The following is a 13867-nucleotide window of genomic DNA, read 5'->3' as shown; positions in this document are numbered from 1 at the left end:
TTTAAATATCAAAATAACTAGTTGTTATATTAACTAAATTAGAGATCATCTTATAAATTAAATAAATTATTAGTATATAAATTAGTATATAATCATAACTATCAAGATTTTATATACTAACTATTTTATATTTTAAATTAGTCATTTAAAAATTAATTTAAAATCTAAAATATTAGTAGTTAAAATTTTGATGGATAACTATTTTAGATATTAATTTAAAAATTATTTTATAAATTTTGATTAGTTATAAAAATCATTTTAGATATCAATAATTTTTTAATCTAATTATTTTTTATCTCTAAATTTAATTATTATTTAATAATTTTTTTATGATCTTTGTCATCCTATTATTTAATAAAATTCTGACATCCTCAACCATTAGGTATAGTAAAAAGTTCTAATCATACATCCATATATATATATAATATGCATTGAATATTAGAATGCATGTTAAATGTCCTATGATTGAAAACTAGAAATCTCTCTTACCCTAAATTTACATTTCATTACCGAAAAGATTAAATCCGAAAATGTAAACAAAAATTTATTTTATTTTCATTCTAATTTGAAAGGGAATATTTCAGATAAATCCCATAAAAAATAACTTCTTGATGTCTATTTACTCTCTCAAACGAATAATAAAAATTACTATTTCCTAATTAGTACTTTCTTGAAAGAAAAAAAAGCATTTCGTTCCACTTAATTTCCATAAACGAAAACAGGTGCTAAATGTGTGTATTTTCTTATAAAACTTATTTAAAATAAAAACGTGATGCTTTGGAAATTACTTTTCTATTAAACATTCTGAAACATGAGTACCTTAAAGACATTAAATTATTAAATGGTGAGATCGTAGAAAACAGTAAATTGAAGAAGAATTTGATAGTTGAGTTGTTAATTGAAAAGTCTAGAAAGATAGGTGTAATAAAGATGTCGAAATTTTTAATTGAACTCCACTTAGGTCTCTATGCCTATATTTAAAGCGTTTCATCTATTTACATCATTGCTCCCTCCTTCTACGTCTTACTCGTATTTTTAGCATAACCTACGTCTTCTAATACTATTTTTCTTCTAATTAAAATTAAACACCATGTGCAATAAGTCAAGTGATATATACAATAATCTTATATATGGTTACGCAAGATTCAGCTTATTAGATTTTGTTTTTCTTAAAATTTAGCTTTATATATATATATATATATATATATATATATATATATATATCATAAATACGATATAGACGGAATACATATTAGATAACCGAATAGACACAAAGAAAATAAATTTCTTTCAAAGATTTGTCATTATCACTCGAGTTTAGAAATTATTGTATTGTCTAAAAAGTCGATATGGCGATCTTTGTTCACAATGCCGATACGTCGACATAATGACAACAAGTGTCAGCATCTCGACCTCTTGAAGAATCATCCAATTTTATTTTTTTATCGGCAATGAATGAATGAAATAAAATTGATCATTTAATGGATGGTCGGAGTTGTATACAAAAAGAGTTTTAAACATTATGCGGCCAAATGAATCACCATTACACACCACAAAAAGGCCAACATCCCATTAGAAGAGAACCCAAGAAGGTGGCCAACTACCCAACATATATGTTCTCTAAAATGTTCATAAATGTTGCCAAAGAAATATATAAAAGTACACCCAAAAAGCTGCAATAAACCAATTACATAAAATGTTCGCTAAATCCCACATAATTACATAACAACTTTGCAACTATTAACCTCCCTGAGATAACCTTACATTCAGTGAAACCTGTAGCATCTGATTTTGCAATACAAATGTACTCAGGCTTAGGATCATGGATCTGCAAACAAATTTGTCCCAAAACATGTTGAAATCCTAGTTTGAAGTTCCACCATAGATTGTGTTGTCAAGATTCATAAATTGATACCATGACTTGACCTTATAGTAAAGTCTCATCCCCTTTGTAAGTAGGTATACCATTAACAAAATGATCACCAAAACAAATTTGTGTTGTGTGTCAGTATTCTTTCACAAAATTCTTTCACATCCACTAAATATATATTTCCTAGCCATTATCTATTGTGCACATAATATCATAACCAAAATGCTCCATGAAAGAAGCAAATTAGAGGAAGAACATAAAAGGTTGTTTCAAACATAGAATATGAATATAGGCCAAATAGGTAAAATTTTGCACGGGTGTAGTTTTTTTTTGCAAATAACAAAGCAGTTTCAATTTAGAAAAGTTCTCAAACTTTTTTTGTGGTCATTTTTTTGGGATTGTAGGCATACCCAAAATAAGTCCACATTGTGACTGCTGCATTGTATCTCAAAATATTGTACATTGGTCCTCTATAAATACAACACCTTCACCAACTAGACTACAAAACACCAAACTCAAAGCACACCAGCATATGTAACACAAAATAAGCAGCAACATTTACCTTTTATGATTTTTTTGCTTCAACGAAGTTAAACACATAATTGAATTCAAGCACCAGTATGAGTAAGAGAACAATGCAATTTTTTCTTTTGCTTGATAACCATGACCAAGCTTTGAGTTGAGCAAGAGTGAAAATTTCAACAAGGTCAGATCTTGCATTGTTAAAGATAATGTGAGTAATTTATTTCCAAATTTTTGCAACAATAGTCACTCACATGCATCCCCAAGCTTTCTTTCCAACCTTATTTAACCTCAAACTATTAAATTGGTAAAATTTGTGTTTTAGTTCAGCATGCATAATTGTGACTTCACCAAACCAACTACAACATCAATCCCAAATATCCAAAGTAATTTGACACTGAAGGAAAATATGGCTGACAAATTCCTCTATTTGTCCGCAAAACCGCACACCATATTATCTAATCTAACACCCATTCTACTAAGATTATCCTTAGTTGGTACTCTATTTTGAAAGACTCTCCACATTATACACAAAGAAGAGGGCAACTCTTTAACACTCCATAACCACCATATAAGTAATCGTCTTCTCCTATTATATCTTTTTGCAAAATTTTGTAGGCAGAATTCACCGTATATGAATGAGATTCGTGATGTTTCCAAATTTATTTATCTTCCATTCCAAATTTTAGTTGTATGACTTGTATCATGATTCCCCATAACACGAATTCCCACTCTGAGATACCCTTTCTCCATTGGAATGACCAGTTCCAAATATTGTTTTCCTAGTAACCAACCTTACAAAGGCTAATTGCATTTTTAGAATTTAATATGTTATATAACCTAGGAAATTTTTCTGTAAGATTCATATTCTCAACCCATGTATCCTCATAAACTCTTATATTCTTTCCATCACCAATTTTCCATTGTATATTATCCTCAAAACTTAAATCCCAATCCTCCATCATTTTAAACTTGGTGATATCCCTCTACCATAAAGACATTAAGTTTGTGATAGGTTTGGTCCAAAATTCTCTGCAACCCCCATATTTGGAGTGAAAAACTTTCTTTCACAAACCTTCCTCATCAGACCCAAGCCTCCAAATCCATTTTCCAAGCAAAGTAGTGTTAAATCTACCTATGTCATTGACCCCTAATCCACATTCCTTTATTTTGCATATGTTGTCTCAAGAAATCCAATTTATTTCTTTCCATCACGCCCCTATCCCCATAAGAAATTAGATTGATTTTCCTAATAGTAGTAACAACTTGTTTTGGCATTTTAAAAAGTGACATGTAAAACAACAGGAGAGAAAAACCACCCAATTAGTCAACCAACTTTTAGGATGATCACTTAATCGCTTTATTAACAATAATTAAATGTAAATCAATTATGGGACCATGATTAGAGAGACGTTGGGCCTACTTAGGCCTAAATTAATCGTCCATACGGGTGGCAACCTAACTCAAGTAGTATAAATAGGTGTACTCTAAGATAAATAATAATGACCATTTGAGAACTTATTAAATCATTGTTTCAACTAAATGACTTGAGCGTTGATTATAATCGTAGGTACCCTGCTGGAGATTGAGACAAAGATCAATATCGATAGAGAATAACCGAAGACCAAGAGCGAAGGTAGGGCAAAAAGAAGGAAGAAATGAGAGTTGTGATGATCACATGGGTTAATTTGGCCTTGTAAAGAACACCCAATTTTTTTACCATCAGTTTAATCTTGTAACTAGATATTTATTTATTTTGCATACATATTTTAATTTATTCTATAACATGTCTTAACTTTGACAAGAAAATATAAGTATTGATGGGCATGGATGGGTATGAGAAGGGAAATAAATAGATATATTCTAGTCTTCCTCTTTATACTTTATATATTCATTTTCATTTTAAATTACAAAAACACTCTTAAGTTTTTACCTAATTTACACAATTTGCTTTTACTATTTTCTTTGGCCTTTGGTTTCTTTCATTGAAAGAACTTTTTTTTCTATTTTGTTTGATTCGATATTCACTAAGTTAACTCCACTCTCAAGGAATTTTTCCTTTCATCACAACCTCAATTACAACATTCTTTTCATTTGTATGTTCTCATTCAAATAGTTTGCATTTCAAGAAATATAAATATCAATTTCATTTAATTAAATCATTTCTAGAGTACACATTTGATAAATTATACTTTTTTTAAAAAAAATTTGTGTTTGTTGTTTAATTTTTGTCATGTGAAGGTATAATTTCAAGTGTTCTATCACGTAAACCCTTAATTAATTGGACAACCTACAAAATTTATCTTCTTTTTCTCTTTAGTTCTTATATTCATTTCATTTGAAAAACACTTCTTTAACTACACAATTTTTCAGTTTATTAACTCTTCCACTCATCTAATATCCACCAAGTTCACTTAAATCTATAAATCACTTTCTCTCTCAACATTTTCAAAAAATATTAAATATTGTACTGGACATTGAATCATTGACAATATTATATTTCTTTTATTACAATTTTTTTAATAAATAAATTTACTAATTAATATTTGGAAGGATAGAAGACATTACAAGTATATGTATGTCCATTATCCGACAAAAATGACAATCAAATACAAATTTTATATTTGACGAATGAAATGCAAATTTCACATTTGACCAAAATAAAGATAAATAAAGATGAAAATGTATAAAATTTTTAGTTTAAAAATGGAACGAGGAAGAATACATATTTTAGGGGTATAATATGATCAAATTGAGACTCATCCTTTTGACATTATTACTTAAAGAAAATATTCTCTTGTTTATTAATCAATATAATGTAACAAATTGAAAATAATTAATGCCCCAAATACACCCACACTAACAAAACAAAACAGGGAATAAATCTCCCATTAGCTATTTTTTATTTATTTTTAAATTGAGTTCATTAAATTAATCTAATTGGTAGAAGGTCAAGAAAGTTGATTTAGTCTGATTGAATCAAAATCCAACATAAGAAAACAAAAAATGAATCAACATGGATTCTAATTATGTAAAAATCAATTTATTGATTGGAATTACGATGCTGATTTGCTTTATAAAATGGGTTAAGTAGGAAATCTCCCAGGGACATTTTTCTTAAAGATTAGTAAAACGGAACTTAAATATTTTAGAAGAATTTTTTTATATATAAAGTATGTTAATTTTAATTGTAGTTTTTGTGTAACATTATTTTGTTATCCTCTTAAAATTGCTCTTTTTAACAGAATTTCAATTTTAGATTCTGCAAAATATTTTAACATTTATAAAGTCTGAAATTATTCCTATCATTCGGTTTGATATAGATAAATGACATTCAAATTTTAAAAAGTATTATATATTAATTAACACGATAACATAAACACTAACGGATGTGGTTTAAAATACTCATTTAACTTCCATAAAACAATTAAACAGTTAACAAATATAATGCAACAATAAAAATTAATTAATATATTAAATAATAAAAAATACTCATTTCACATAACTAAAATCAAATTTAACTGAATTATTCATTTATTAATCTAAGCATTTTCGAATAAGTTGGTTGTTGGGCATAAAAATCAAAATCTGGCGCCAATCTTGGGCCTTCCTTATTTTGCATGCAAGGCCCATATTCTATGCTTTCAACTTTTTTCTGTGTTTTATCTTTTATTATTATTATTATTAATTGTTATTATTATTATTATTATTTTTAATTACTATTATTATTATTTATTGTGTTTTTCCCTTCTGAAATATTATGCAGAATAATTGCATCTTTTAGTACTTATAACTCCTTCTTTGTAATCTATATAGCAGTAAAAAGGAGGCTATAGCTAATAGAATATAGAATTAGCAGACATATAATAATATAATTGAGAAGAGTCTTCTCTTCCTTTGTCTATTTATATTAACTCTCTTGTCTCTCATTTCAGCTATCACTCAGACACAATCGCCCACCACCATTTACACACACTCACTCTATATATTCTTCACTCTCTTCCTTCTTTTTCTTCATCTTTTCTTCTCAAACCAAACCCCTTCTTCATAGCTTATTTCCTGCCATGGGAGATAATGTTGTTGTGTCCAACATGGAGCTTGAGAAATTGCTTAGCATGAAAGGAGGCAAAGGTGAAGGAAGCTATGCCAACAATTCCCAAGCTCAGGTACTCTTTATCCTTTCTCTCCACCTTCTTCTCTCTCCATTTTCTTCCATTTTATACCAGCAAAATGAACCCTCCAACAAGTATTTCCTTCACCTTTTACATACCCTCAAACTAAGATTTTGATTCATATACATACATTTATATGTATAAGAAATGTACCAACTGAGTATTATTTCACAGAAGTATTAAATGTTAACCTTACAATATACTCATGATTAGTTTTTGGACAAAACTTACACACCATTGTTAATATTGTTCTTCAATCACCATGAACAAAAATGAAACTTTTAAAAATGTTGTTAATTTTTTATTCTATTTTAATCTTCACTGATATATATGTACAGTTTGATATATATAATCACTAGAAGTTGTTGTTTAACATTGTATATATATGTTGTGCCAAACATTTGGTATGTGGTTTTTATGCAGGCCATCCATGCCAAGTCCATGCATCACCTGCTGAAAGAAGCCCTAGATGAAGTTCAACTTCAAGACCCTAACATCCCTTTTGTGGTTGTGGACTTGGGGTGTTCATGTGGCAGCAACACCATCAATGTGGTGGATGTGATCGTCAATCACATCATCAAACGCTATGAGGCTTCAGGATTAGAACCTCCTGAGTTTTCTGCTTTTTTCTCAGACCTTCCTGGCAATGACTTCAACACCCTCTTCCAGCTCCTTCCTCCATCAGCCAACTATGGAGTTAGCATGGAGGAGTGCCTTGCCGCCAGCAACCACCGTGCCTACTTCGCCGCCGGCGTTCCCGGCTCCTTCTACCGGAGGCTTTTTCCGGCAAGGTTCATTGATGTTTTCCACTCAACCTTTTCCTTGCATTGGTTATCTCAGGTATTAACTCTTCTTACTTAAAAGTTGTAACACTTTTTATAATTATAATACTTTTTACATCAAAGTTTAAGTTATAAACTAAAGTAAAGATGCTTTAAGTTCATCATATGTATAAATTAAACTCATAAATCTTTCTCTATATGTTTTTGTTCACTTTTTTCTAATTTTTTATCTGTTTTTCTTCTAATTATATAATAGAATTGTAGGATTAAACCTTTTTATTATTTGGTAGTGCATCACTTTTCCCTCTCTCTCTCTCTCTATTTTTGTTTTTACTTCTCTTGATATTTTCATTTGAAAGTTCATAGCAGGGAAAAGCAATCATGTCAGACTCCTGTTTTGTTCTTGTTGTGTTTGTTTTAAAAGAAAAAGGTAGCATAAATGCTTTTATTTTTAATCCTGATATCTTTCATTAAATTAATCATCATTTTGTTTTTTGAACTCTTTATTCCACCTGAACCAGTTAAAATCACACAAATTAATTAACAGTAGTAGATTTCAGATCATGCTGTTACTTTTCTTGCTTTTTGCAAAGCTTTTGAGTAGAATTCAAACTTAAAAGTACGATAAATTTCTTGAAAACTTTTAGTGAATAACGATTTAGTTAGTTTGCTAAACAACTTTTAACCATTTTCTCCCTTTAATGTCCTTGAAGGTCTCATTCACACCCCCCACTAACATCAAAGAATCCGTGTAGTCTATGCAGTAATTTCTACGACAAAAAACAAAACAAAAATATTTGCCACTTCCCGAGGACAACGTAACAAAACCGTTACATGTGTAATGCATTAATTTGAAGGCCAAGTCCTAAGTTATGGTCCAAAGTTGGTGCAACACAACCATGGTCTTGAAAGACTTATTATTATATTTCAGGAACATAATGACGTATTTGGACTGTTTTTTGATGCATGGATAGTAATCAAGCTCAGACTTAATTCAACTCCATGCATTTTTATTTTTAAATAATCAAACACATATACTTAAACGTGTGAGATGGTGTTTCAACATGATTGATCCAACATGAATGACTAAATGTTTTGGTATGTTATGAAACCTAGGTACCAGAATGTGTGATGGACATGAAGTCAAGTGCATACAACAAGGGGAGGGTGTGCATCCATGGTGCTAGTGAGATCACAGCAAATGCTTACAGGAAACAATTCCGAGAAGACTTGGCTGGGTTCTTGAGATCAAGGTCTGTGGAACTGAAGAGAGGGGGGTCCATGTTCTTGGTTTGCTTGGGCAGAACTTCTGTGGACCCCACAGACCAAGGTGGGGCTGGCCTCCTATTTGGGACCCACTTTCAGGATGCTTGGGATGATCTTGTCCAAGAGGTAATTATCATATTAAAACAACATTTTTATGCGTGCTTGTGTGTCAAAATAGTGCACAATGCACATCAGCACCACAGAGTCTTGCACATCTGTCATTGGCAGACCAAAAAGGAGTTTTAGACACATTAGAGATGAAAAGGAAAAAGCTCAAAAACATAAACAATCAATTGTTGTAGGCGTCACAATAATGTAATAGCTTATTATTGTCAATTTTTCACTTCACTTGTCATCATTCAAACAAGTTTATCTCAACCGTTTGATGGCCACCCCAAGTTGATCAAGCTATAGCTATCTTGTATTCATCATCATGTCGGCAGAAATAATAATTAGATGCTGGCTACCATAATATTAGCCAACAATTAGGTTTTGGATGTTTAGAACACACAAAATCATCATCGTAGCTTAAAGCAAGACAACAAGGATATGTTTCCATTCATCTCATCTATTTTTACCTAATCATTTGTATCTGTACCTTGAACAGACCCAAACACCAAACTCATTTATCTATTATGTATATAACATCTACCACAATATGTTATAGCAATTCACCATTATTGTTAGGATCGTACAGAATTTAATGAGACATTCCTAATTGGCTCAAGATTATTTTGTAGCTGATATAATATGTCTAAACATTAAAAGTTCCCTTTTTTAATCACTTCTGTTGGGCAAATCTTTCATTAAAAGCAACTACTTCATTGTAAATACTAACCATTGCCTTTTAGAGTGTATGTGGGGGAATTTAAAGTAAACAAGTATCAAATGAAAAACTTTGTTTTTTTTGTTTTCAATACATTAAATGCTGTACTTTATATTAAATACTTTTTTATTTGTTGGGTTTCTCAATAAGTGGACACTCTTATAGCTGAACCAAAACTTTGGTTGAGAGGATATGAGGTCATAAGTGTTCTGTTTTCAAAACCTTTTTCAACCAGTTAAAGCATATATGTATTGACATGTGACATGTGCGTATGGTATATGGACTAAATCATATTCTTAATCACAGGGATTAATTACCAGTGAGAAAAGAGACAGTTTCAACATTCCAGTTTATGCACCAAGCCTGCAAGATGTCAAGGAGGTGGTTGAATCCGATGGTTCATTTGCCATAAACAAGCTTGAGGTGTTCAAAGGGGGAAGCCCTCTTGTGGTGAACAAGCCAGGTGATGATAAGGAAGTAGGAAAGGCCCTTGCCAACACATGCAGGAGTGTGTCTGGTGTCCTTGTTGAAGCTCACATTGGTGTCAAGCTCAGTGAGGAACTGTTTCTGAGAGTGGAACGTAGAGCCGCAAGCCATGGCAAAGAGTTATTAGAGAAACTACAGTTCTTTCACATAGTTGCATCCCTTTCTTTTGCTCTATGATAATAGAGACAAAGAAGGAAAAGGCCCTTTGGACATAACAAGAGGACAAGAAAAAGGGCTTATCTAGTTCTGTTACTATCCCTGTCTTTCTTTTCGTGTGTTGTTTTTGCACTTTTTATTTCATAGGAAGCGTCAAAACACACATGAGAGAGACAAAAATGAGGGTTCAGCACTTGCTATACCTCTATTTTTTTCCCTCTTATGAGTGTTTTTCTGTGTTCTTGGAGACAGTGGCTACTTTCTACACATCATGTGCTTTCTGACTTGTGTCCCCTTGGATCTGAAATAAAGCTTTCTTCATGTTATCTAAAATAACAGCTTATCACAGTGTGGATGTACATGTCCATATTTTGTGAAAGCAGCAAGAATGTTCTGTACTAACAAACTGGAGTATGGAATATGTCATTGTTGAATGATGAGTCACCTCTTCCTTTCTTCTTTGTGTTTATCAATTAACAGTATGTCTATTACATAGGACGCATACCAAATCATATGAGATCGCAAGAAGTAATAACAGTTAATCTTATCATGCAAAAGAATGGTATTGCTCAAAATTAGCTCTTCTCATTCCATCATATATGATAATATGTGTATAAAAGGTATATCTGGCGAGAGCACAAAAGGAGCTAATATTTACATGTAACAAAAGTGAAGTTAAGATCTGGTTTAAGTCAAACAATTTCAATTATCCATGTAAGATTGCATGATTAACATTAACTCATGCCACATTAGCTCAATCAGTTATGACATATAATAAATTATATACAGAAGAATATACAAAAAAGATACTATTGCACAAATTATTACATGAATGGTTGTAGGTATAACATTCCTTCCTAAGCTAATAATTAGACATATATTGGGTTGTTTAGTTATGTTATTATTGAAACGTGGTTCTCTTTTCAAAGGCTTTGGATTATTCTTTGCTTTCTCATCTCTTAGGTAGTTAGCTACCTACCTTTACCATCCTGATTATATTAAATCATATCAACCATGTATTGTGCAATGCTGAGAAGAGCAAAATCTAACAACAAATGATAACCTCAGTAAAAGAAGAGATGTGAAAACAGAACAGCATGACCAGAAATCCTCTTGAAACCAACAGAAAGCATCAGGGAAGAAAGAATAAATTATTAAAAAGAAAACAAACTAAACATCAGCTGACTTTTCATTCTGATAGTGTAAAGTGTCTTTATTAAAATCCCGCATTATCATGTCCATTAAATGAGGTGCAGGAAAAGATATCTATCTAATGGCACCACAATCCACCAAAAGGACACAACTTCAAGACACCTTGCACTCTTCTCAAAACCTCCAACTGGATCTTAAACAACTTTGACATTTTATATGCTACAGATAAGGAGCAGTTGCAGAGACATACAGACACTTGTATACTAAATTCACTATCATATTGAATCAGAAGAAAGAAACTACTGTGCTACACACCACTCTTCAAAATTCACCTCTACAAAATGATAATATTTGACCCTTCTGTCCATTAGTATATAAAATTTTCTATTTTCTTCTCCTTACTTGATATCTAATATCTTGTCAATAAATTAAACCCTGTTTCATTTACTTTAGTGATCAAGCTTTCCAACTTTCAAAGGCTTATCCAAAGAGAAACTTTTGTTACTAGACACAGGAATAATCTCAAGAAAACAAAGGAGATTTAGTGGAGTTGGAGAAACAGATAAGTGAACCCACTTAAAATTTGATCTATTGATTTGGTTTTAAGCTTGACACATCTACAAGAGTATTTCTAGATACACAAGTGAGTCTAATGTATTGTAACTTTCACTCACCATTTTAATGCATATATTATTATTATGACACACCTTGAAATGCTTTGAAATTATAAACTTCTTGAAACTACAATTTTACATATTTCATGTTTTCAATTTAGTAATACTAAGGTTGCAGGATGACAAGGCAAGAGAGGTAATGTAAAAAGTATAGAATGAAACAAACTTTTAATTCTTTCTAATTTTCTTTTTGTAATATTATTTATTTGTGATGAACATGACTAAATATTTTTATTTACTATTTCATCAATATCATATATCTATAAATATAAAAATAAAAATAGATTTTATTTCATGATTTATTTTATTATATTTTTATATTATGCTTCTTTTCTTTACTTACTTGTACTAAGTAGTAAATTATTAATTTAAGTTTGTTTTTGACTTTTGCTCTCAGGATAAATTTTTACTTTTATAGAGATTCAAAAAATACAAAATATTTTTGTTTTCTAAATTCTCAACTATGTAGGAGGGGTTAGACTTGCCTTTTACATGCTCAAAACAGTAGATTCGTACTCATTGCCACCCTTAGTTGTATTCCTCAAAGTCAGAAAAACACTTATACTTTCTACAAAACCTGATGGGTTAATGAGTAAAACAAATAGGTACTCAGGGATAAACATTGATGCATAAAGTCAAAAATCATAATAATACTATTTTTCAGGTTCATTCATTCTGTAAACCACTCCTCTTATATATAAATACTCAAATCTGTAGTGCAATTTGCTCACCCTTACTGCATGCATATATTAAGGGATAATATATGGTCCTTCATGTTATGTGAACCATGATAACACATCTTGGTATACCAAAGATGAGACCCCTATACTTAATTAACTGCACTAATACACCAAGTTTTCAGCAATTTTATCTTGTGAAAACAAGTCTTCAAGTTTCACTCAGAACTATCCTATTTGCTTGCATCTTTGTATCAATTTCATGTCAAAGGTTAAAAGAAAATGAAATCAATGTAAAAAATGGTAGTACTAAACATCATGAGTATGAGAATTAGTTCAAAATCTGAAACCTATACCTCATTGGACAAACAGTCACTAGATAAGACTTCCTATCTTTATCTTCAAATATTGATTTTATCACCAACATAAGCATATAGTATTGCATACAGTGCATTGGTTGACCTAGGCAAGGTGAAAAAATGGGGTGTCACACTGTCTTAGGTGCTTTAAATTTGTACAGACTGAAACATAAAGGGTGTGCACCTCAATATTTCAAAACAAACAGATGGCACAATGTTTTGATACCAAGTTAAAAATAGACAACTATTTGTGGTCCTTCCACTGTGGAGATTCCTTAGCTTTTTCAGGCTGATATAAAGTTTTTTTGTCTTCTATGTTTTTCATGGACTTTTTGTGTTATATCTGTGGGCTAAATTCTAGAATGAAGAGCCAGAATTCAGTAGTGGTCCTCTAAATTAAAAATATTAAAATCATATGTTACAACATGCATGTGCTTCAGGTAATAAACTAAAACTTTAAGCACATAAAAGAGTAATGTAATCCAATAATCAATCATTAACCACTGGACAAAAATCTAACTACACAATTTTCTATAGTCGTTTGTTGACTCTACTCAATGTTTCTAATTTTCAATCACAAGGTTTAAAAGAATAATTTAACCATGCATTAATGTTCCTAACACATTTTCTTGTTCTTATTTCTTATACTACTGTAACGAAGAGTGTTAATAACATTTCCTCTGAAACATTTCTTGTACCACATCACATCCTCTTTTGGTGAAATGTATTGAAAGATATTGTGGGATTCAATAAATAATAGTAAATCCATATAACTCTAATATAAAACTTTGTGAAGGAGAATATCATTAGCATCTCTCATTCTATTGCAAGTGTATTAAAGGAGATTTTGTTTAAACACAGACCCCTTCTCATATAAAAAGAAGAAAATTACATTAAAAAAACTATTTATTTTAAGTAATTATTC

General features: G+C 30.8%; 1 protein-coding gene across 1 annotated transcript; it reads left to right on the top strand.

Moving 5' to 3' along the window:
- Positions 1-6323: 6323 nt before the first annotated feature.
- On the top strand, positions 6324-10517 carry LOC137833064 (indole-3-acetate O-methyltransferase 1). The gene is made up of 4 exons (XM_068641447.2): positions 6324-6558; positions 6988-7404; positions 8463-8738; positions 9745-10517. Exons 1-4 carry the CDS (start codon positions 6457-6459, stop codon positions 10099-10101), a joined length of 1152 nt encoding a protein of 383 aa, XP_068497548.1. The 5' UTR covers positions 6324-6456; the 3' UTR covers positions 10102-10517.
- Positions 10518-13867: the final 3350 nt, after the last annotated feature.

Source organism: Phaseolus vulgaris, chromosome 6 (assembly GCF_051622355.1).
Source record: "Phaseolus vulgaris cultivar YP4 chromosome 6, ASM5162235v1, whole genome shotgun sequence".
Lineage (NCBI taxonomy): Eukaryota > Viridiplantae > Streptophyta > Magnoliopsida > Fabales > Fabaceae > Phaseolus > Phaseolus vulgaris.
This window is presented reverse-complemented; position numbering and strand designations above follow the sequence as displayed.